Source organism: Ciconia boyciana, chromosome 3 (genome assembly GCF_034638445.1).
Source record: "Ciconia boyciana chromosome 3, ASM3463844v1, whole genome shotgun sequence".
NCBI classification, from domain to species: domain Eukaryota; kingdom Metazoa; phylum Chordata; class Aves; order Ciconiiformes; family Ciconiidae; genus Ciconia; species Ciconia boyciana.
In genome coordinates, this window is record NC_132936.1 from 27338106 (window position 1) to 27361557 (window position 23452).

Here is a 23452-nt window from a genome sequence, read left to right on the forward strand (position 1 = left end):
ATTTTCCTGGCATAAGGTAGCAGTACCGCAATTCTCCCTCTGGGTCTGGGCACAAGGCTTGACCCCAGCCCGCTAGCAGCAGCCGGGAAAGGAAAGGTGCTGCTGTCTTCTGATGGGTGGGCTCTGCCATCCGTCCTGGGAGTGACCTTCAGCGCCCAGAGCCTCACTGGCCAGTGCTATTGCCTGTACTCTGAAGGTGATTAAAAATGAGATTTTTATGGTGTCTAATAGGCTCATTCAGACAAATCAGGGAGACTTTTGAAAGAAAGGCTGTGGAATAATACTGCTCCAGCTTTAAAGAGATTCTTGGACATTTTAAACTAGTTTTTATCTGTTACTCCACTAAGTGTTCAGTGATATTAATACTTGAATTCCTGCCAAATGTGTGGTATTTTCTGAAGCTCAAGGGTAGACATCAAGTAGAGCTGAAACAGTTACAAGTCAGATATTTTTGTACTTAATTGTGAAGACTAGAACTAGGACCCTAACTGAAAAGCTTAGCAGAGCTGTTATGCTTGGAATAGGTTAATCTTCAATAGAGAAAAAAGATCATGTTTAACTGTTACTAAATAGTTACATGTAAGTCCACATGTGCTTTCATACAGTGAACATACATAGAGCTACTTTTGCTTACAAAGAAAACTACTGAAATAAAAATATTTGCTGAACCACAACAGAATAGTTTTGTGGGGTTTTTTTTAAGGTTTGAACACATGCCAAAAAGTGGGAATTGGATTTTATCAAGTATTAGCACAGTTTCTTGTGTCACAAAACAAAGCTATTTAGAAGCCCAAGTTACATTTTCACATCCCTTTAACAGAAATCTCATTCCTGTGTAAACTAGCTCACGTCATTTCCAAGCAAATCCCTTGCCTCTGGTTTACCATCAGCAAGTCTTTAAAGTTGAAAATTAAAAAAACCCCCACCAAACAAAACCGAATGAAACCAGAGGTCTGCAACTTAAGACACAGATATGCCTGTTCACTTAATCTGACTGGCTGATAACATTTATCACATATGGTAGCTTTTTTTTTTCTTTCTTTTGCTTCCAGAGCAAGGAGATAATTTTGTAAAATTATTTCCAAGGATCTGTAATAACAAAGAAGATTTGCATTTTGCTAATGTCAGTGAAAATCGGGAGTCATTCTCTTGGAACTGATTGAACTGCATAGACATAAGGAAAAGAATTGGATTATCATTTCCAGTGAGCACTTCACTTGAGTTTCCATGAACATGTCTTTTCTCATTTTCCTCACGTTATATTTGATGCATTATAGCAGCCAGTGACAGTCTTAACATTGTTCAGATTTTTGTCTCATAAAGAAAACTTAATAAAAAAACCGCACAGCAAATTTGAAGGCTAAGATGTATGTCCTATTATGTAATGTACAGTGATTGCATGTTGCTGACCTTGGCCTTTCTATTAACTTCCATGCAGAAGATTGCTTGCAACAGGGCAAAGTAAAAATCATGTGATCTGATGCAATTTTCCCTCATCCACAGTTCTTTAGCTGTGGTGGGGACAGTGTGGGAGGCAGGTCCAATAAAAGCACTGCTGGCAAGAAATTGTACTAAAGACTTGAACGTTTGGATTACTAGCCCATATATGTATAAACACATACACATATTCCCTCTTAATGTCTCTGCTATTCATGTCAATGCATCCAAACCAGCTGTGCTTTCAAAAGTAGCACCCTTTGATGCTATGACTTCCTGCAGCACTGGACAGCCCAGCTGAAGTCACAAAGGGGAAGATTCTGTTCATTCCCTAGAAAACAGTCTGCCATTAACTCCTCCAAGTTCCTCTCATTTACTACAGAATGGAGACAGAAGGATGACTGATTTTTGCCCCTGCTTGTTCAGCTTTGGAGACAAATTGTCATAACTGTTCAGATTTCAAATTATGATATTTTTTGCAATTTAGCCTTACATGCTACCTCTGCTAGGAACTTCAAAGTTCTTTGCTCCTTTCCTCTGTTTTTTTAAAGTTTTGGCAACAGTACCACGCATATTTCTTTGCTGCTGTTGAAAAACCTGGAGATCATAGATCTCCAGTAGTAAAGTAGTAAAGGCTGTGTGTGGTTTAACCCCAGTCGGCAACTAAGCATCACACAGCTGCTCGCTCACCCTCCCATCTCCTCGTGGGATGGGGGAGAGAATCAGAAGGGTAAAAGTGAGAAAACTCGTGGGCTGAGATAAAGACAGTTTAATAGGGAAAGCAAAAGCCGCGCACACAAGCAAAGCAAAATAAGGAATTCATTCACTCCTTCCCGTGGGCAGGCAGGTGTTCAGCCATCTCCAGGAAAGCAGGGCTCCATCACGTGTAACGGTTACTTGGGAAGACAGACACCATCACTCCAAACGTCCCCCCCTTCCTTCTTCTTTCCCCAGCTTTATATGCTGAGCATGATGCCATATGGTATGGAATAGCCCTTTGGTCAGTTGGGGCCAGCTGTCCCAGCTGTGTCCCCTCCCAACTTCTTGTGCACCTGGCAGAGAATGGGAAGCTGAAAAGTCCTTGATTTAGTATAAGCACTACTTAGCAACAACTGAAACATCCCTGTATTATCAACACTGTTTTCAGGACAAATCCAAAACATAGCCCCATACCAGCTACTATAAAGAAAATTAACTCTATCCCAGCCAAAACCAGCACAGGCTGTTAGACATATCTTTTGGTATCTGCTCTGTTTTTCTTTTTGGTTTTATGAATACAGTTGTTTCCTTTTTAAATAGGAATGAGCACTCATCAGTGGGTATTTATTTCATTATTTACAGTGATTACCAAGTTCATTTTGACTAAAGAAATGCAAACCTTAAAATAATATATTTGGGTAATAGTTTATACTGAATATCACCTGAGTTTTTTTCAATTCTCCCACAGTAAAACAGTGCAAAATTAAGCATATAAAGCTAAGCTAGATAACTGTAAACAAGATTGAAATGGGGGATGCAGGATAAGTTTACTGCAGTGATATAGCCCTGCATATCAGAAAGGAAAATGTAGATGAAATATAATCTAAGTTTTATATAGTTTCCAATCATATGGAGAACATATTAGTTACAGGTAAATGAAGCTTGAAAGAAAGAGAGCTTCCTTTGACACCATGTACTCATTCCTCACATTGTTTTGATTTTAGAAGTTAAAAGTATAGAACTAAAATATTGGACCATGTGTATTCTGTATATTCTGAAACCTTTATTATAAACTTTCTCACTTGCAAAAGAATGCACCCAATGTTTCATAATGATGAATACATAGTTGTGGCTCTGTTTCAGTATCACTGTATCTTGGGCAAATAAATCTTGGGCAAGTTTACAACATGTCTGACTAATAATTAACACATACAGAGTCTTCCTAGAAAACTGCAGTCTGCAGCTTTCTGTTCAGATTTCTTTCTGAATACTAACTGAAGTTATTACATTTACAGTAAATGGACATTTACTGATAAAGTGAAGCTCAGAGAGCCTTAAAAAAGGCTGCTAGAGGCAGAAAAATGTGGCTCAAAAGTCAGATTTTGCTCTTATATTGCATTGCAAGTGAAGTTTGGATGGTAAAGCAGCTTGACTCTAGAAGAAATTTCCCCCGAGGACTTTACTCTGTTGAAGATGGAGGTTCTGCAAAGTGGAACAGGCTAAAAAGGAGTCTGTATCAGGGAAGGTCCTGCAGGATACGAGGCTGCTGCACAGGAAGAGATGATGACTGCAGCTTTAATATCATCTCCAAAGCAGCTATATGTTACTGTGACCAGTTCTGTGCCTCAGGTTCTCCTGGTCCTGTAGACTGTTGTGCTGACTACTGGGAAGTCTGTGACAACCCCGTTGAGCCCACCAGGTCAGATGAGCCTTGGCCACCTCCAACATCGGGTACGTATAGAGAAAATGTGCAGTTGTCATCACAATAAAAATATACTTGGAAGTAAAATTACTGATTAATCAGTGTATACATCCTAAAAATGTGATTAAGACATAGTGGGCAAAGACACTGAGTATGAAACTGGAGTAAGAATTATGCTTGCTGTTATTTTTTTGGCTGTAGGGACAGATTTTTAGCATTGGTTAGATTGTATTTCTGCTGGACAGAACCTCTGTTTTACCTGCAACTTCTCAGAGATAACCTCATTGCATCAAAATTAGTGTAATCATCTCATCAATTTCAATAGATTTTCACAGATTAATGTAACATAAGATAAGAACAGCAACCTCTAAATTTTTTTATCCGTCTGTACTAAAAAATCAGGAAGAAAATTGAGGATTATCCTGAATGATACTGCTGTGAGGTATTCTGCAATGGTTTTGATCCAGCATAGCTTTCCTGTGGGACACCATTTTTCCTGCAACAGCTCAGGTGCAGGAGTAGGTGAAGGGAAGTGGTTAGAACAAGGGTTTCTGGCATATTTTAGTTTCTTACTAGTTAGTTTGTACTGGAAGTTCCTCCAGGTCTACTCTAAACTCAGTCTATTTTTTTTAGAACTAGAGACTGCAAAAAAATGATCTACAAACACCTGGTCTTCCCTTGGTTCCTGCATGGACCAAATCTCTGCTGGTGAAAAAAGTTTAGAATAGTGGATTTTAAGACTATGTAGCTTCTTACTATTGGTAGACCAAATCTGGCTGAAAATGTGGACTGTACCAAACTTTCAAAAGCCTAAAAGCAACAAAAGTACCACCATAACTTTTTAAAATTAACCGTTTCTTTGCAATAACCCTGCTGCTTGCATTCCAGCACTCAGACCACAAGCTCTTCAGAAGGCTGTGCTCTTAAACGAGGCACGCAGCCAACTTCTGATAAGTGGGAGTGACAGAAATGCTGTAAAACAAATTTGATTTTCCAAAGTGTTTCTAACCACCTAAAAGAATGTTCTATGATTTCTGTAAATAAAGTAATTTGTTTTATATTTATTTGGTGCAGTGGTGTATATTATTTCTGACAGATCAGGGCGTTGTTGTCGTAAGCTCTACATAAACATTTAGCAGCGTTTCTGCTCCAGAGCTGACAGGCTGCGGGTCTAGTCTGGCAAACTGTTTCATGGAAACAAATCACTACAAAGCCTGCAGCAGCTTGCCATGTGGGCCCTGCCGCAGGTCTGCCTCTAAAAGGTGAAAGTGTAACAGAAGGTTTAGATAAGGGAATAGGTGAGGGGTAATATTTTTACTGCCTTTCTTAGCCCAATTTTTTGCATGTGTGTTCACTGCTTTGTAACTCCTGGACTGTACATGCCTGCCAGAGGTAGCAATTATATTTACTCTATTCAAGCACCTTTATTTGTCTTATAGGTGAGCTTATATCTTTTTTTTTATATCTCATCTCAAAGCAAGGTCCTGTTTTTCTGATCCTTAAAGTGCTTCATTGATGGAAAGTCTGCAGGATTTTTAATCTATCTATTGGAGATTTGTTATACAAGTAATTTAAAGGGTAAAAGGAGAATAACAAAGCAGCCAAAATACATCAGGAAAAAAAAGGAAAAAACCTCTAAAGGAACTTTCTAGAACTGAAACATCTGAGGAACAGGGAAGAGAGAATGCAATTGGAAGGAAAAAATGAGGAAAAGGAAAAGACTGAATGTCTGAAGATTAAGCAAACCGTGAAGCATTTTTAGAAATGACATAAGTATATTAGTTGACCATTAGTAACTGAGAGTACACTTCTACCTTTGGCCAAGAATTATTTAAGCACTAGAAGACCACATACACCAAACTACTTTTCACCTGGAAGATTTTGATCTTTTGGTTGCCTGTGGTTTTGCTCTCAGTGCTTCCTGAGTCATATTACTTTAAATAAACCAATAAACTGAAGTGCTTTACATGGGCTGGAATGAACAACAATAAAAATGGTCAGCACTTTATTTCTGGATCCTCGTCTGTTCACTGACTCAGTGCACGGCAGCAGTAAGCTACACCCTGACTTCTTCCATGGGTGTGCATCATGCTGAGGGCCAGTCTTGATTTAACTATGTGGAACTGCTTTGATTTTGCCTTTATGAACCCAGCATTCAGTATGTTTCAATGGCTTTCCTATGTAGTGTCAGAAGAAACTGTGCACATGCCTGCCTTAGAAACCGAATAGAATTTCTGGATTTTTAAAATTATTATTATTTTAATTTTTGTTATTAGAAGAACTATTAGAGTTTTATTTATTGACTATATTTATTATTTATTTTATCTTTTTGTTTCAATTACTCTGATGGTACAAAAAGCCCTGTCAGAGTCAACACACTGGATCTCACCCTGGAGATGGTATAAAAGTGACATCCAGAGAGTTTGCTAATTGCTTTTACACTACACAGTCAGGATCTGGCCTACAAGTGAGTAAACCTGGAGACATTTCGCTGACAGAAGTACTTACATCAATACTGGGGGCAAATGAAGTAAGATCTGTAAGGGTATAGGAACGCTGGACTGGGAGGGAAGTCCTCGTTTATCAAATACTTTTCCTTCCAGTCATGATTTTCACATCATATAATCCCATTCATAAAGTCATCAGGCTGCATCTTCAAATGAATTAATTTCCCACTTAATATATTAATATTCCAACCTAATATATTCACAGCCAGACAATCTCACTGTGTTCTCATGCAAACAGTGTCTTTTAGTTCAGATATCTCTGCTCGCTGCCACTGATGCCTCAGGCAGCACTCCTGGCCTTCTAAGTCTTAATTTAGCTAGACTAAAGAAACTGTACGGTTTTAATCTTCAATTCCCTAAGCATACAATATTAGAAAGCTGCTTCTGTACTTGTCCAGGTTTGCATTTTTTCTCCGGCATGGGCAGTGAGGCCTGCCAGCCGAGCTCCAGTGAGGCTGCGTCCTGTCGCTCAGGCGCTGCGTCAGTGCTTCCTTCCCTCAATGTATTTGAAATATCTTGCCTGATGCCTCCTTCCAGCTACGGTCTGATGCTGACTTTGTGGCAGACCGTGACAAACTGTGACACTTAAGTAATTTGCTTCGGGTTTTCTCTGAAAAATGTCTCGGATTTTAGCAGAAGCTGAATTGGAGCAGACACTTTGGGCCTCAGACTGCTTAGGTGGGATATATCTCACCTACGTCTGCGCTAGCTAACGTAGACTGCTGTATGACTGAGAGGGAAAGATAGGCACTTATAATTAATTCATCAGCTCTAGTCTGCTTCTGCACCTTGGTATGAAATTAGCTATGGCTTAGAAGTGCATATTTCTCTCCCGCCAATAAAGGAGGCCCAGGCAGCCGAGGCATACGCGTGTTTGTCTGGGCAGACAAACTCCAGCCCTTGCCATGAGAGGGGGATGGCCTTCCTCACACTTGTGGTGGGAAAAAAGTGTGATATAATGCAAATGCAAGTCAATACTACGTTAATATGAAATACGGTTTAGGCTCGTTGAAAATGGAGGAGAAAGGAGAACTTGGGGGTTCTGGCTCCAAACCCTTTGAGTGGGGGAAGGAACATGATCTCTGCCTGTAGGCTCACCAGTGGAGGAACCGTGAGAACAGGCTGGAAAACAAAGACCCATGTGATAAATGTACAATGTTTGTTACAGACTCCATCCAAAGCCCCGCGCAGGCATGCTGGATCCGTCTTTTACTGAAGCTTTGACAATCAAGTGCACTGAAGAAACAGTTTATGTGGAAGATCTTAAAACACACACAAAGTCATTTCTCAGTGAAGTGTTATCAAAGAAAAAAATTAGGAGGCATGTATTTGTTTGGAAAAATCGTCACTTAATTTAGGTTTTATACTGGATTTTGGAGAGTACATGAAACATACATTTGCCTTGAAACATAATTGATCTGTCTGTTTTTCAAAGAGGAATTAAACTGGCAAGGAAAAAGAATATATTACAATATTCTTGGAATAGTTATCAGTTTTTTAAATTCTGTAACTGGAAAAACTTATTTCTATTTTAATTGCCAATTAAAAATTACTTTTATTAGAAATGTATTATTTTTAAGTTTATTACAGGAAAATAAATTTATTTGAAGAATTATTTTTATTTACATGTAAGATAATAATTTTTCAGTGGGTGTTTTGAATCTGTTGCTGATTTTATTTACTATGAATGATAAAGTACCTGGTAAAAAATTAAAATACATCAAACTGCCTTCATTACTTGGAAGAAACTGAAAATAGATGTTGTCGACTTTCAACTAAATAATTTATGCATACTGCATCAACCAATTAATTCAATAGTAGCAAGGGTTTTGAGTTAATTCTCTTCAAAAATGTTTATTTTTTTTCACACTTGTGTATGTTATGTTGGCAGGTTGTTATAAAGACGGCCAATATTATGGAGAAGGAACAATAATTAAAGACAACTGCAATTCCTGGTAACGTTTCAGAGAACAGCAAATTGAATTTTATTTAGCATATGTCACGAAACAGGAATTAATGTAGTGAGCATCCTTAAATTCATATTAAACATGGAATCAAATCAAAATGGCTGGAAGAGTAGCGCTGTATTAAGCTATTGTAGAACTAGATTACAGCCAACTTAGAAGAATGGCAAGAGGTCAATGGGCTTTCTAACTGAGATATGAAAATAAGAGTATTAAAATCTCCTCCTCACTGGCCTAATTCTGCTCCTGCTCAGTCAGTCTGCTGGCTCTGACCTGTGCCGAAATGGTTTCAGCCTTGATGTGGGCATTGACCTGAATGCACACAAACCAAATATCATTAAAGTTTAGGGGATTATTTTAGAGTGTCTTCCTCTGTTTCTTTGGCATGAGTGATGAGACCTTACATTATTTCATAAGGGAAGAATATATATATGTATATTTATGTAGGAAAGGGATGAACTGTTTGAACAACCCTGTCTCTGCCTTGGGACAGGACCAGACAGCGCAGGCAGGGGAGCTCTGCTGCCAACCCTGGCAGTCGGCTGCCTGAGCTGCCTCCCTGCTTTGCCTCTCCAAAAACCAGCCCTGCACCTCCAGCCCCAGGGCAGCCCGGGGGGCTCCAGCAGCACCCAAACAGGGGTGGGACCCCCACTGCCCTGACTTTAGCCCAGGGTCCTTGGAGCAAGGTGTCTATGGCCACATGGCTCCTTTCTGGGTTTCCAGAGTGAAACTTCCTCAAAACATCTTATTTATAGGACATTGCCTTTTTTCCCTGGTTTGATCTCACAAAGATGGAAGCAACATTTTTCAAATATGACCTTTCCCACAAGCTGTAAACCTTCCCTCCTTGTTCCACTTAGGATTCACTAGGTAGCGAAGTAACAAGAAGTAGCATTGTGTTTGCATAAATACTATGTGACATGTCTATTGTTTATGCTTTTTTCCCTCCATCTGCCTTCTGCTGTTAAAATGCATATTTTCCCTTTCACAATTCATTTTCTGCTCAGTGATACTATTGCCCTTTCAGCAAATGCTTCCAAAGCCTCTGGAAGTGTTCAAAAGAAGTATGCCTTGTTCGCCAAGACTTAATTCAGCACATCAATTCTGGAGATTATGGGTGAGAATACTTTTATTTTAAGGTTTTGTTGTAAATCACTGTATTGCTCATTGTATGTATGTGCAAATTACAAGTTATGTAGTCCTCCCCACCCTTTCCTTCCCCAATTACATTACATCAATTTGTCAGTAAATGTACATCTGTGAAACTTTCCTAAATCTCTGGCAGATTATACAGTTTTAAATGGAAAGATACTGAAAGTCTCACGCTGGTAAGAGTTGACATTGTAAACATCTATCTAAAACATTCTCCGAATTTAGTACAATTTTTTTTCTCACATAACACTATTTAGATCATCTTCCCTTATTCTTCACTTTATTTATTACTTGCGATCGATAGATATTTAAAGTAATTTTTTCTCCTCCTTCAAAAGCATTGTTCCACATAACAGGACTTTAGGTAGCATTGAAAGAGGAGATGATGGGCCAGATGGGGACCAAGATATCAGAACTTTCTGGGGCTCGGTGTTTTTCTTGCTACCAGTTGTCATTCTCCCCAGATAGTGCAGAGGGATTAGGGACACCCGGAGTACCAGAGCTGTGCCTTGGCAGCCTGCTGGCCATTTACAGAGATACAGAGGTTGCCTCCCTAGGGGTTGAGGTGCTAAATTCACCAATGAAGTCTGCCTGGATTTCAAGCTGTGACTCAGTGCTGAAGCATTTTGTACTTCATAGGAGACATTCAAACCGACTGAGTTAGGACAGACAATTAAGTTAGGCACCTGGAGCCCTTCACCTCTCTCTTGTCAGTAGCAGGCAGTAAAGTTTGCCACAGGGTGGTTAAGCCCACCTGAGGTATGACTCAACTTCTGCAGGTGCTTGCACTCTTCACTGACTACAGGCAGACCAAGAGCAATGAGGCTTCTCATTTGGGCAGCATGAATCCCACCTCCTTGTTCCTCATACAGAAGCAAGAAAGAAACGGGTAAAGGGAATGCTCTTCCCTGTGGCTCAGGTCTTTTCCAGTAATAATAAATTTCAGTGTGTTCCAAATCTGTATGGCTGCAAGGTATTTTTTTTCTGTTGTGCATGCAGTTTACAGGGTTAATGCTACATCTGAGTCTAGTCTACCTGAGAGTAGGGAGGGAATAATTAAAGGGCCATGGGGAGCCCCTTCTCTCAACCTGGCTATTGGTGTAAAACTCAGGCAGAAAGTGTAAGCTGGGCTTTCTGCTGGGTTCAACAGTGTCTCACTGCTGGTGCACCAGAGCTTGAAGGCAATGTAACTCACCACATGAAGCTGTTAGTTCTCTGTGGGCATCTGGTCTGAAGCATAATTTGAGTATAACTTCAAGACAACAGTAATTGTTATGACTGAGCATCTTGTTTTCCAGTACTTCTCTGAAGCATTGCATGCTCATCTCCTGCAGGCTGACATGACGCTGACCTCAAATCACCACTTTTCATATACTGCTATGTTGCTCCATCCTACACTCATGTGCAGTGGAAGAGCCCGTACTAAATATTTTCTCATGCATACCGAATATAAGGTTTTGAAATATAATTTGAAAGATTTATTTCTGGATGTTATTGTTAGTGATGCTCTTACAAAGGCGCAAGGTATTAATGTCAGTGGTATGTCTAACCTGGGTTTTGTTTGGTTTTTTTCTCTCTGTGAGGAAGATGGAAAGCTGACAACTACAGTCAGTTCTGGGGAATGACAGTGGAAGAAGGTTTGAAAAAGCGCCTGGGCACCTTTCCTCCATCCCATTCCTTGCTGAATATGAAAGAAGCTCCAGTAAGTGTCATGTACAATTGTTAAATTTTTTAATAACTTTATCACATGGAAAAATAAATGTGGACAATTATAAGATTATGATTCAGGGATTTAACACTAAATGCTTCCATGTTGAATATGAAGCTCCCAGAATAGTTATCCAAGCCATAGAGGGTGTGGTCCTATTGACGGAAATCAAACAAGGAGGAGCAAAAGCAAATGCTAACCATTGGGAAGCTGTGCACCAATATTAACTTATCATTGTAGATCACCGGTGTTTGAAATCTTTGCTTCTTTAGGATGGTTCCATACTATCCTCTCCATTTACTAATCATTGCACACATACCTGTAACCATAAAAAAAAATCTGGGCATAGTTCATTGAGGCTAACAGCTGAGACTAAACAGCGATCTTTGAAAGAAGCTCTGAAAGCCCATAGGATAAAGCAATGTAAAGATGCAGTAGGAGGCTGGGCTTTTGGCCAAATGGAAGGAAAAATGATGGGAATCATGGGAAAATGAGGTGATTGTCTACTACCAGCTTTCTAAACCTCTTGGCTATGGCCATTTTCATGGCAGCTAAATTAAATTTCCTATCATATGTTTATGCTCAAACTAGTTCTGCAGCAAAGCAAGTATACTTCAAGTTATGTAGGTAAGTTAAGCAATTAAAGAAAAAATGCATAGTTATTGAATCCAGAGTAGATTTTCCAATGCTTTGGATCAGTTACTTAGCTTCTTTCTTAGAAGACCCACAGTTATGGAAATCATAGACTGAAAAAAAACCCAAACCTACCTCACCAGAGTGAAATCAGAAAAATTGCAGGAATAAGTAGATAGATCCAAGGTTTGAAAATGACATTAAATATTACAGATTTTTATCTTTGGCTTCTATATAGTTCAGGCAAGTGATGCCATTTGATTATCTATTTGAAGTCAGTTGTTGATGCTTGTTGCATATGTGCATGGAAGAAGGGTTTCCACATCACGGAAGGCCTTGTGGAGACAGCAGTGCAGAGCTACCACCTGACAGGGAATTTGGGAAAGAGGGGGAGGGCCATGTGACTGCAACAATTTTAACAATCCTAATCCTTTTGCTTTATGTAGACTGGTTCTTTGTCCCACACAAAGTCAACTCCCTGTACCAGCATGGCGAGGCATTGAGTGGTGGCCCAGATTGGCCAGCTTGCTCAATTACACTACGGAGGGTTGTCAGAGCAATAAGTTGACAGAAATTAAGCTTTGGAGTTTTGCCTTGTATGATTTGCTAGACTACTCTTTGCAGCCAAAGAAGGATCCATTTCAGTTGAAGATGGCAAGTCAAAATAAGACAATGACATAAAAGAGTTTAGTGCAATATTTAGTAGGTACCTGCCACAAATTACCAGTGAACTGCACTGAGGCTCAAGAGAGCTGGGGTTGATTTGTTGTTGTTGGCTTTTTCCTTGAGGACTACAGTATGATGCTTATATAGCAGAAGAAAAAGTGGATACCATGTACCTAGCTCAGAGACTGACATCTGCATTACTGGATATCTAGTTAGGTGAGACAAATCCCACCTGGGAAAACAAGAAAGGGGAGGTCATGGTTTAGCCCCAGTTGCCAATCAAGAACCACGCAGCTGCTCGCTCACCCTCCCCACCAGTGGGATGGGGGAGAGAATCAGAAGGACAAAAGTAAGAAAACTTATGTGTTGAGATAAGAACAGTTTAATAATTGTAAAATTTTATTAATAATAATAATAATGATGATGAAATGGAAAGGAAAAGAGCAAGAGAGAGAGAGAGGAACAAAACCCAGGCAAAAAACAAATTATGCAACCACTCACCACCCACCAACCAACATCTAGCCAGTCCCCGAGCAGCGATTGCTGCCACCCAGCCAACTTCCCCCAGTTTATACACTGAGCTTGACCTCATATGGTATGGAATAGTCCTTTGGCCAGTTTGGATCAGCTGTCTTGGCTGTGCCCCCTCCCAGCTTCTTGTGCACCTGGCAGAGCATGGGAAGCTGAAAAGTCCTTGACTTAGTGTAAACACTACTTAACAACAACTAAAAGATCAGTGTGTTGTCAACATTATTCTCATCCTAAATCCAAAGCACAGCACTATACCAGCTACTGGGAAGAAAATTAACTCTGTCCCGGCTGAAACCAGAACAGTATCCACCCCTCATTCTATAGCATCTCCGTCATGCCCAGGTCCTACCCTTTCCAATACATTCCAATTAATCACCGCCACTTTCTCTGTCTTTTGATATATACAGACAGATACCATTCCCTTAGTCTATGGGCCATCCCTCTAAAATATCCATTGAGTTCATTTAGTCCATGACTTTGGGCTCCATCTGTCATTACAGTCTTTCAGGGCAGGAGAGATGGTGTGTGGTTTTAGATTGTTTGCATGCTGAAGCCAGTTCTGGTTCTATCACTGCTGCACTTTGCTTGGTTTCATCAAAGTTCATTTGTCATTAGCCTGGGTAATTCTTACTGTAATATCGTTGATACAGCATATAGCAACCATGCAAGTGATGACATACAGTATTATAAAGAAATTAACATCATACCATTCAGTTCATTGGCTATTTTCACCCAAAATCAAATCCCTTTGAGGTACACATCAGACTTCCCCATCCTTTCGCATCACTCACCAATTGCACCCAGGTCCTTGAGCAAAAGCAATCTCACCAACGGGTTTGCCTTTGCCTGAGGCAGGAGTAACCCAGACTGTCTTCCCCAGCATATTTTTATGTGCACTACAGGGACTTTATCCCCCTCCACAGTAAGTAAAAGTTTTGATTGGACAGGGCCAGCTCGATTGGCAGATCCTCTAGTGTTGACTAACCAGGTGGCCTTTGCTAAATGTGTATCCCAATGTTTAAATGTCCCAGCACCCATTGCTTGCAGTGTAGTCTTTAACAGTCCACTGTATCATTCGATTTTCCCAGGGGCTGGTGCACGATAGGGGATATGATATACCCACTCAATGCCGTGCTCTTTGGCCCAGGTGTCTATCAGGTTGTTTTGGACATGAGTCCCCTTGTCTGACTCAATTCTTTCTGGGGTGTCATGTTGCCATAGGACTTGTTTTTCAAGGCCCAGGATAGTCTTCCGGGTGGTGGCATGGGGCACAGGATGTGTTTCCAGGCATCCGGTGGTTGCTTCCACATGGCGCTTGCCTTGGCAAGTTTGTGGGAATGTGATGCAATCAATCTGCCAGGCCTCCCCATATTTATATTTCAGCCATTGTCCTCCATACCAGAGGCTTTAACCACTTGTCTTGTTTGATTGCAGCGTGTGTGCCACATTCATCAATAACCTGTGCAATAGTGTCCATGGTCAAGTCCACCCCTCAACCATGAGCCCATCTATATGTTGCATCTCTTCCTTGATGGCCTGAGGTGTCATGGGCTCACCAAGCTATAAATAATTCACCCTTATGTTGCCAGTCCAGATCCACCTGAGCCACTTCAATCTTAGCGGCCTGATCCACCTGCTGGTTGTTTTGGTGTCCTTCAGTGGCCCAACTCTTGGGTATATGAGCATCTATGTGACATATTTTTACAACCAGGTTCTCTACCCAGGCAGCGATATGTTGCCACAATACGGCAGCCCAGATGGGTTTCCTTCTGTGCTGCCAGTTGTTCTGCTTCCATTGCTGTACCCACCCCCACAGGGCATTTGCCACCATCCATGAGCCAGTATAGAGATAAAGTACTGGCCACTTTTCTCGTTCAGCAATGTCTAAAGCCAACTGGATGGCCTTTACTTCTGCAAATTGGCTCAATTCACCTTCTCCTTCAGCAGTTTCTGCAACTTCTCATATAGGACTCCATACAGCAGCTTTCCATCTCTCCATCTTTCCTACAACATGACAAGACCCATCAGTGAACAGGGCATATTGCTTCTCATTTTCTGATAGTTTATTATACAGTGGGGCCTCCTCAGCACGAGTCACCTCCTTCTCTGGTGATATTCTGAAATCTTTGCCTTCTGGCCAGTCCATGACCACTTCCAAGATTCCTGGGTGACTGGGGTTTCCTATTCGAGCCCATTGTGTGATCAGTGCGACCCACTTACTCCACGTAGCATGAGTTCCATGATGTGTACAGGGGACCCTCCCTTTGAACATCCAGCCCAGCACCAGCAGTCGGGGTGCCAAGAGGAGCTGTGCTTCAGTACCAAACACTTCCGAAGCAGCTCAAACCCCTTCATATGCTGCCAATGTCTCTTTCTCAGTTGGACTATAGCAGGCCTCAGATCCTCTGTATCCCCAACTCCAAAACCCTAGGGGTCGACCTCGAGTCTCCTCTGGTGCTTTCTGCCAGAGGCTCCAGGCAGGGCCATTCTCCCCGGCCACCATGTAGAGCACATTTTTTACATTTTGCCCTGCCCAGACTGGCCCAAGGGCTACTGCATGAACCATCTCCCCTTTAGTTTGTTCAAAGGCTTGTCGTTGCTCAGGGCCCCATTTGAAATCATTCTTCTTCCGTGTCACTTGGTAGAGAGGGCTTACAATCAGACTGTAATTTGGAATATGCATTCTCCAAAATCCCACAACGCATAAAGCTTGTGTTTCCCTTTTGTTCATTGGTGAAGACATGGCTGTTCTTTTATTGATCACATCCATTGGGATCTGTTGACGTCCATCTCGCTATTTTTTTCCTAACAACTGGATCTCCTGTGCAGGTCCCTTGACCTTACTTTGTTTTATGGCAAAACCGGCTTTCAGAAGGATTTGGACTATTATCTTCCCTTTCTCAAAAACAACTTCTGCTGTGTTGCCCCACATGATGATATCATCAATGTATTGCAAGTGTTCCGGAGCCTCACCCTGTTCCAGTGCCATCTGGATCAGTCCATGGCAAATGGTAGGGCTGTGTTTCCACCCCTGGGGCAGTCGATTCCGAGTGTACTGAATGCCCCTCCAAGTGAAAGCAAACTGTGGTCTGAATTCTGCTGCCAAAGGGATTGAGAAAAATGCATTAGTGATATCAGTTGTAGCATACCACTTGGCTGCCTTTGACTCCAGTTCTTATTGAAGTTCTAGCATCATGTCCAGCACAGCAGCACTCAGTGGTGATGTGACTTTGTTCAGGCCACAATAGTCTACTGTCAGTCTCCACTCTCTGTTAGACTTTTGCACTGGCCATATGGGACTGTTAAAGGGTGAGTGAGTCTTGCTGATCACTCCTTGGCTCTCCAGTCAATGAGTCAGCTTATGGATGGGAGTCAGAGAGTCTCTGTTGGTGTGATATTGCTGCTGGTGCACCATTGTGGTAGCAATTGGCACCTGTTCTTTGACCCTCAGCAACCCCACAACAGAAGGGTCTTTTGAGAGACCAGACAAGGTAGACAGCTGTTTAATTTCCTCCGTCTCCAAGGCAGCTATACCAAAAGCCCACCGGTACCCTTTTGGGTCCTTGAAATACCCTCTCCTGAGGTAGTCTATGTCAAGGACACATGGAGCCTCTGGGCCAGTCACAATGCGGTGCTTTTGCCACTCCTTCCCTGTTAGGCTCACTTTGGCCTCCAATACAGTCAGCTGTTGGGATCCCCCTGTCACTCCAGAAATACAGATGGGTTCTGCCCCTGTATAGCTTGATGGCATTAGGGTACACTGTGCACCGGTGTCTACTGGAGCCTTATACTCCTGTGGGTCTGATGTACCAGGCCATCGAATCCACACAGTCCAGTAAACCTGGTTGTCCCTTTCCTCCAGCTGGCTGGAGGCAGGGCCCCTCTAGTTCTGGTCATAGTATTCACCACCCACTTCTTGAAAATATGAATCAGAAGTTCATTTATTAAGCTCAGGAGTAAGATCAGCCCTTTTACTCTATCTGGGGAACTTCCCACTGGAAACTGGAGCAGCAATTTTCCTGGAAGAACCTCCTTTTCTAATTGTTATTCCTTGCAACTCACATACCCATGCGTCTAGGGCCGAGGTGGGTTTTCCATCCCACTTCCTCATGTCCTCTCTGTGGTCATACAGGTAAAAACACAGGGTGCCCAGAAGAACGCTGACTCCTAATAGCTGAGATACTGGTCTATAAAAGTGGAGAGTAGGACCTGTCCTCTTTGAGTTGCTGGACCTCCTGCAACGGTTTCTCCACAGCTGAGACGAGGGAGGAAGAGATACTTTCTTTGTATTCCCGGAGCTGGCCAGCTGCTTCATCCACCATTGGTCGCTCTTCATTTTTCCAGGTCATTACTGCCAGTGAGTTGGCATATGATGCTGGTGTGCTCCATACCAACTTCTACCACATGGGTCGTGTGCACCAGACTTTATCTGGAACTTTGGATAACTGCTCATTGTCCAGGTCACCATAAATCACCTCCAGCATGGCTAATTCCCTCAGGTACTGGATACCTCTCTCCATGGTGGTCCATTTACCTGGGCGATATATAACATCTTCCTTGAAGGGATACCTTTCCTTCATAGCTGACAGGAGTCACCTCCAGAGGCTGAGGGCTGGTGCCCCTTTTCCAATTGCTTTGTCAATGCCCCCTTCCCTAAAAAGGGATCCCAGCTGTTTGGTTTCCTTACCCTCTAATTCCAGGCTACTGGCCCAGTTAACCCAGCATCAGAGCAGCCAGGTGACAATGTGCTTGCCTGGATTATGGCTGAAATCTTTGCAGATATCTCGCAGCTCACTCAGGGATAGGGATTGGGTGGTTTCTCTCTCGTTTATGAGTTCTTCCTCTTTCTCCTTCTCTCCTCATGATGGCCCTGCTTTTTCTTCTTTCATTTCTAAACAAGCTGACTTTCGCTTACAAGATTTCTTCTTGTGTACAGGTGTGACTGATACTAGCATGGATTGGTTCTCTGGTTCAGCTGAAGTGCCTGTCGCTGGGGTTGGAGTAGTCACAGCACCTGTCACCGGGGTTGGAGTAGCTGTTGGAGTAGCCATGGTGTCTGTCGTTTTGTCATCAGATCCAGAGACCTTCTCTTCCCCTTGTGGGGTACTGAATAGTGTTGAACAGGGCTCGGTAGGCATGGGCCAGGCCCCAGAACATTGCAGTGATTTGTGTCTCCCTAGAGTTGTCAGGGTGGCAGCATACTTTTTTCCCAAATATTCTACTAATTTTTTCAGGATTCTGCACTTGTTCAGGGGTGAAGTTCCAAAACGTTGGAGGTTCCCACTGTCCTAGGCATTTGCCCATGCTATCCCACACACCCTGCCACTCATAACTATCCAGCCTTGGGGCAGGTCTCTGGATGATATTCTTAAATTGCTTATTAACCTTAGACAAAACTGAACCAATATTCCCAAGAAATACCAATAGAAGTATCTTAACTACCCAAGGATGTTCAAAATACTGAAAAGTTACTGTAATGAAGGAGGAAACATCATAGAAGAAGGCAGCAAAGGTGCCGTTCTGTATTTCCTCCATAAAATACCTCTCAGAGGAAGTATAATTGCTAATTGTCTTCACGAGGTGGTATCTGATGTACAGTAATGGCTTCAGTACAAAGCCTAAATACCAGGTTAAGCTCAAGGACAGTGTTTTAATAACAAACCTCCCAGGCAAAACATCACTAATCACTGCAGAGCACAGCAAACTGCAAAAACCAAAACTGATCTTTAACATATACAGCAAAAAAATGAGCATGGTGCAGATCAAATAAACCAATATCACGAACAGATGAATCAATACTGTGACCTGCAACTGTTAACAGATATAAATTCCTTAACAAGCTCTGGTTAAGCTGTTACTATCTCAAACCCTTCATGCCCCACTTTGGGTGCCAGAAAGGACTGTCGTGGTTTAGCCCCAGTTGGCAACCAGGCACCATGCAGCCGCTCGCTCACCCTCCCCCCCCGCAGTGGGATGGGGGAGACAATTGGAAGAGAAAAAGTAAGAAAACTCATGGGTTGAGATAAGAACAGTTTAATAATTGGATAATAATAATAATAAATTATTGTAATGAAAAGGAAAACAGTGAGAGAGAGAGAGAGGAACAAAACCCAGGCAAAAAATAAATTATGCAACCGCTCACCACCCGCTGACCAAAGTCCAGCCAGTCCCCGAGCAGCGATCACTGCCCCCTGGCCAACTCCCTCCAGTTTATATACTGAGTATGACACCATATGGTATGGAATAGCCCTTTGGCCAGTTTGGGTCAGCTGTCTTGGCTGTGCCCCCTCCCAGCTTCTTGTGCACCTGGCAGAGCATGGGAAGCTGAAAAGTCCTTGACTAGTGTTAGCACTACTTTGCAACAACTAAAACATCAGTGTGTTATCACAGAATCACAGAATCATATAGGTTGGAAAAGACCTTTAAGATCATTGAGTCCAACCATAAACCTAACACTACCAAGTCCACCACTACACCATGTCCCTAAGCACCTCATCCAAACGTCTTTGAAATACCTCCAGGGATGGCGACTCAACCACTTCCCTGGGCAGCCTGTTCCAATGCTTGACAACCCTTTCAGTGAAGTAAAATTTCCTAATACCCAATCTAAACCTCCCCTGGTGCAACTTGAGGCCATTTCCTCTTGTCCTATCACTTGTTACCTGGGAGAAGAGACAGATCCCCACCTCTCTACAACTTCCTTTCAGGTAGTTGTAGAGAGCGATAAGGTCTCCCCTCAGCCTCCTTTTCTCCAGGCTAAACAACACCACTTCCCTCAGCTGCTCCTCATTAGAATTCTGCTCTAGACCCTTCACCAGCTTCGTTGCCCTTCTCTGGACATGCTCCAGCACCTCAATGTCTCTCTTGTAGTGGGGAGCCCAAAACGGAACACAGTATTCGAGGTGCGGCCTCACCAGTGCCAACTACAGGGGCACGATCACTTCCCTATTCCTGCTGGCCACACTATTTCTGATACAAGCCAGGATGCCATTGGCCTTCTTGGCCACCTGGGCACACTGCTGGCTCATATTCAGGCAGCTGTCAACCAACACCCCCAGGTCCTTTTCTGCCTGGCAGCTTTCCAGACACTCTTCCCCAAGCCTGTAGCGTTGCATGGGGTTGCTGTGGCCCAAGTGCAGGACCTTGCACTTGGCCTTGTTAAACCTCATACAATTGACCTCGGCCCATTGATCCAGCCTGTCCAGGTCCCTCTGTAGAGCCTTCCTACCCTCAAGCGGATCAACACTCCCACCCAGCTTGGTGTCATCTGCAAACTTACTGAAGGTGCACTCGATCCCTTCATCCAGATCATTGATAAAGATATTAAACAGAACTGGCCCCAACACAGAGCCCTGGGGAACACCGCTTGTGACCGGCTGCCAACTGGAGTAAACTCCATTCACCACCACTCTTTGGGCCCGGCCATCCAGCCAGTTCTTTACTCAGCAAAGTGTACACCCATCCAAGCCATGAGCAGCCAGTTTCTCCAGGAGAATGCTGTGGGAAACCGTGTCAAAGGCTTTACTGAAGTCTAGATAGGCAACATCCACAGCCTTCCCCTCATCTACTAGGCGGGTCACCTTGTCGTAGAAGGAGAACAGATTGGTCAAGCAGGACCTGCCTTTCCTGAACCCACGCTGGCTGGGCTTGATCCCTTGGTTATTCTCTACATGCCGTGTGATGGCACTCAGGATGATCTGCTCCATCAGCTTTCCCTTTACCAAGGTCAGGCTGACAGGCCTGTAGTTCCCCTGGTCCTCCTTCCGGCCCTTCTTGAAGATGGGCGTCACATTAGCTGATCTCCAGTCAGCAGGGACCTCCCCAGTTAGCCAGGACTGCTGGTAAATGATGGAAAGGGGCTTGGTGAGCACATCTGCCAGTTCCTTCAGTACTCTCGGGTGGATCTCATCAGGCCCCAGAGACTTGTGAATGTCTAAGTGGTGCAGCAGGTCACTAACCATTTCCCCCTGGATTATGGGGGCTCCATTCTGGTCCCCGTCCCTATCTTCCAATGCCGGGGGCTGGGTACCCAGAGAACAATTGGCCCTACTATTAAAGACTGAGGCAAAGAAGGCATTAAGTACCTCAGCCTTTTCCTCATCCTTGGTCACTGTGTTCCCTCCCCCATCTACTAGGGGCTGGAGATTCTCCTTAGCTCTCCTTTTGCTGCTAATGTATTTGAAGAAGTATTTTTTGTTGTCTTTTACAGCAGCAGCCAGATTGAGCTCTATCTCAGCTTTGGCCCGTCTAATTTTCTTCCTGCACAGCCTTGCTACACCTTTGTAGTCCTCCTGAGTTGCCTTCCCTTTCTTCCAGAGGTCATAGACTCTCCTTTTTTTCCTGAGTTTGAGCCAGAGCTCTCTAGTCAGCCAGGCCGGTCGTCTTCCCCGCCGGCTCGTCTTTTGGCAGCTGGGGACAGCCTGCTCTTGTGCCTTTAGGACTTCCTCCTTAAAGAATGTCCAGCCTTCCTGGACTCCTTTGCCCATTAGGGCTGCCTCCCAGGGGACTCTGTCAACCAGTCTCCTAAACAGGCCAAAGTCTGCCCTCCGGAAGTCTAAGGTGGCAGTTTTGCTGAACCCCCTCGCCGCTTCTCCACGTATCAAAAACCCTATCATTTCGTGATCACTCTGCCCAAGATGGCCTCCAACCATCACATGGCTCACAAGTCCTTCTCTGTTCGTGAACAAGAGGTCCAGCGGGGCACCTTCCCTAGTTGGCTCACTCACCAGCTGTGTCAGGAAGTTATCTGCCACACACTCCAGGAACCTCCTAGACTGTTGCCTCTCTGCTGTATTGTATTTCCAGCAGACATCCGGCAGGCTGAAGTCCCCCACAAGAACAAGGGCTAGCGATCGTGATGCTTCTCCCAGCTGCTTATAGAATAGTTCGTCAGTCTCCTCATCCTGGTTGGGTGGTCTGTAACAGACTCCCACCACAATATCTGCCTTGTTGGCCTTCCCCCTGATTCTTACCCATAGACACTCCACCCTATCATCATCATCATCGAGCTCTAAACTATCCAGACACTCCCTGATGTATAGGGCTACCCCACCACTTCTCCTGCCTCGCCTATCCCTCCTGAAGAGTTTATAGCCATCCATCGCCGCACTCCAGTTGTGCGAGTCATCCCACCACGTTTCCGTGATGGCAACCATATCATAGTTTTCCTGATGTACAATGGCTTCCAACTCCTCCTGCTTGTTGCCCATGCTGCATGCATTGGTGTAGAAGCACTTCAGCTGGGCTGTCGTCCGTGTTTCCTTCACAGAAGAACACCCCTTGTGTGCTTTGAGGCGTTTCACTGGCATTTCCCTCTTGGCTCCTATTGCCTCAGTATCCCCTAGCTCAACTCTGTAATCATGTTAATGTAATCATGTAACGTAATTGTAATAACGTAACATAACGTAATAACATAACGTAATCGACTCTGTAATCATGTCATAATGTTATCAACATTATTCTCATCCTAAATCCAAAACACAGCACTATATCAGCTACTAGAAAGAAAATTAACTCTGTCCCGGCTGAAACCAGGACAGAAGGTTAGAAGAAATTCTTTACGAAGTTTTCTCTTTTCCATTCAGTTTGGGGTAGCTGGTCACTCATTGGTCCTGCATTATGTCCAGCCTATTGGATCATGGGCATTAAACTTCCTGTGGCTGCTTTGACTGCTACGCTACTTATGGCCTTTGTTCCACTGATACATTTCTCAGGCATATTTTCTCTATCTGCTATCTTTTTACAAAATCTGTGAGCCACAACCCAACTACCTTTGGCCCTGCCAGACACCCGAGGAGCTTCAATGCATTCTTGTCCAGAAATCCAGCTTTGCACATTCATGCATTTAGCCCTCAGGAAGTCCTACATGTTGCTGGAAGCACAAGCTTTGCACAAGATGCCAAGAAATCTTTCTATCTACTTACAAAAGCTAAAAATATAAAATAAGAATATCTGTATGACTTTCTCAGCTTCTGGAGAATTTTCTGAGCTTGCAGAAAATTGCTCTGAATTGTACATGAGCCCGTCTCCTACCTACGGCTTCTCTTCAGAATTATTAGAACTTTCTTGCTCTTACCCCAGTGGTTTCTGTCTTAACTAGTCTTGATGCAAAAATATTTTTCTCTGAATCTTCCTGTGAAGCTCCAAATCTCCCTGATTCCATCCCCTTCTATAGTTTTCCAGAAGAACATAATCTCTTCAGTGTCGTTGTTCTGCCTCGGGAAATTTCCTGTCACATTTTAATACTTGCAAAAACATACCAAAAAAAAAAGTTTTGTTCACTCATAGCCAGCTCCATATCTATCATCACTGTACAATCCAGCAATTTCATAGCATGGATTGGGCTCACCAGGGGTACATCAACATATTCTTCTAATTGGAAAACCAACAGTAGCCATGGAGTTAACTTTCAGACACTTTTTAAGGTAAGTTTCTTACCAGATTTTCAGAGACA

At 43.1% G+C, this 23452-nt stretch overlaps 1 protein-coding gene across 1 annotated transcript in view; it reads left to right on the top strand.

The window, feature by feature from the left end:
- The first annotated feature begins 3497 nt into the window (after positions 1-3497).
- The window catches only part of TINAG (tubulointerstitial nephritis antigen), a 57123-nt gene continuing 37168 nt past the window's right edge, over positions 3498-23452 (top strand). The window contains exons 1-4 of the mRNA XM_072857810.1: positions 3498-3867; positions 8237-8300; positions 9337-9426; positions 11049-11163. Coding sequence (XP_072713911.1) covers positions 3498-3867; positions 8237-8300; positions 9337-9426; positions 11049-11163 — 639 coding nt within the window. The remainder of the gene's footprint in view (positions 3868-8236; positions 8301-9336; positions 9427-11048; positions 11164-23452) is intronic.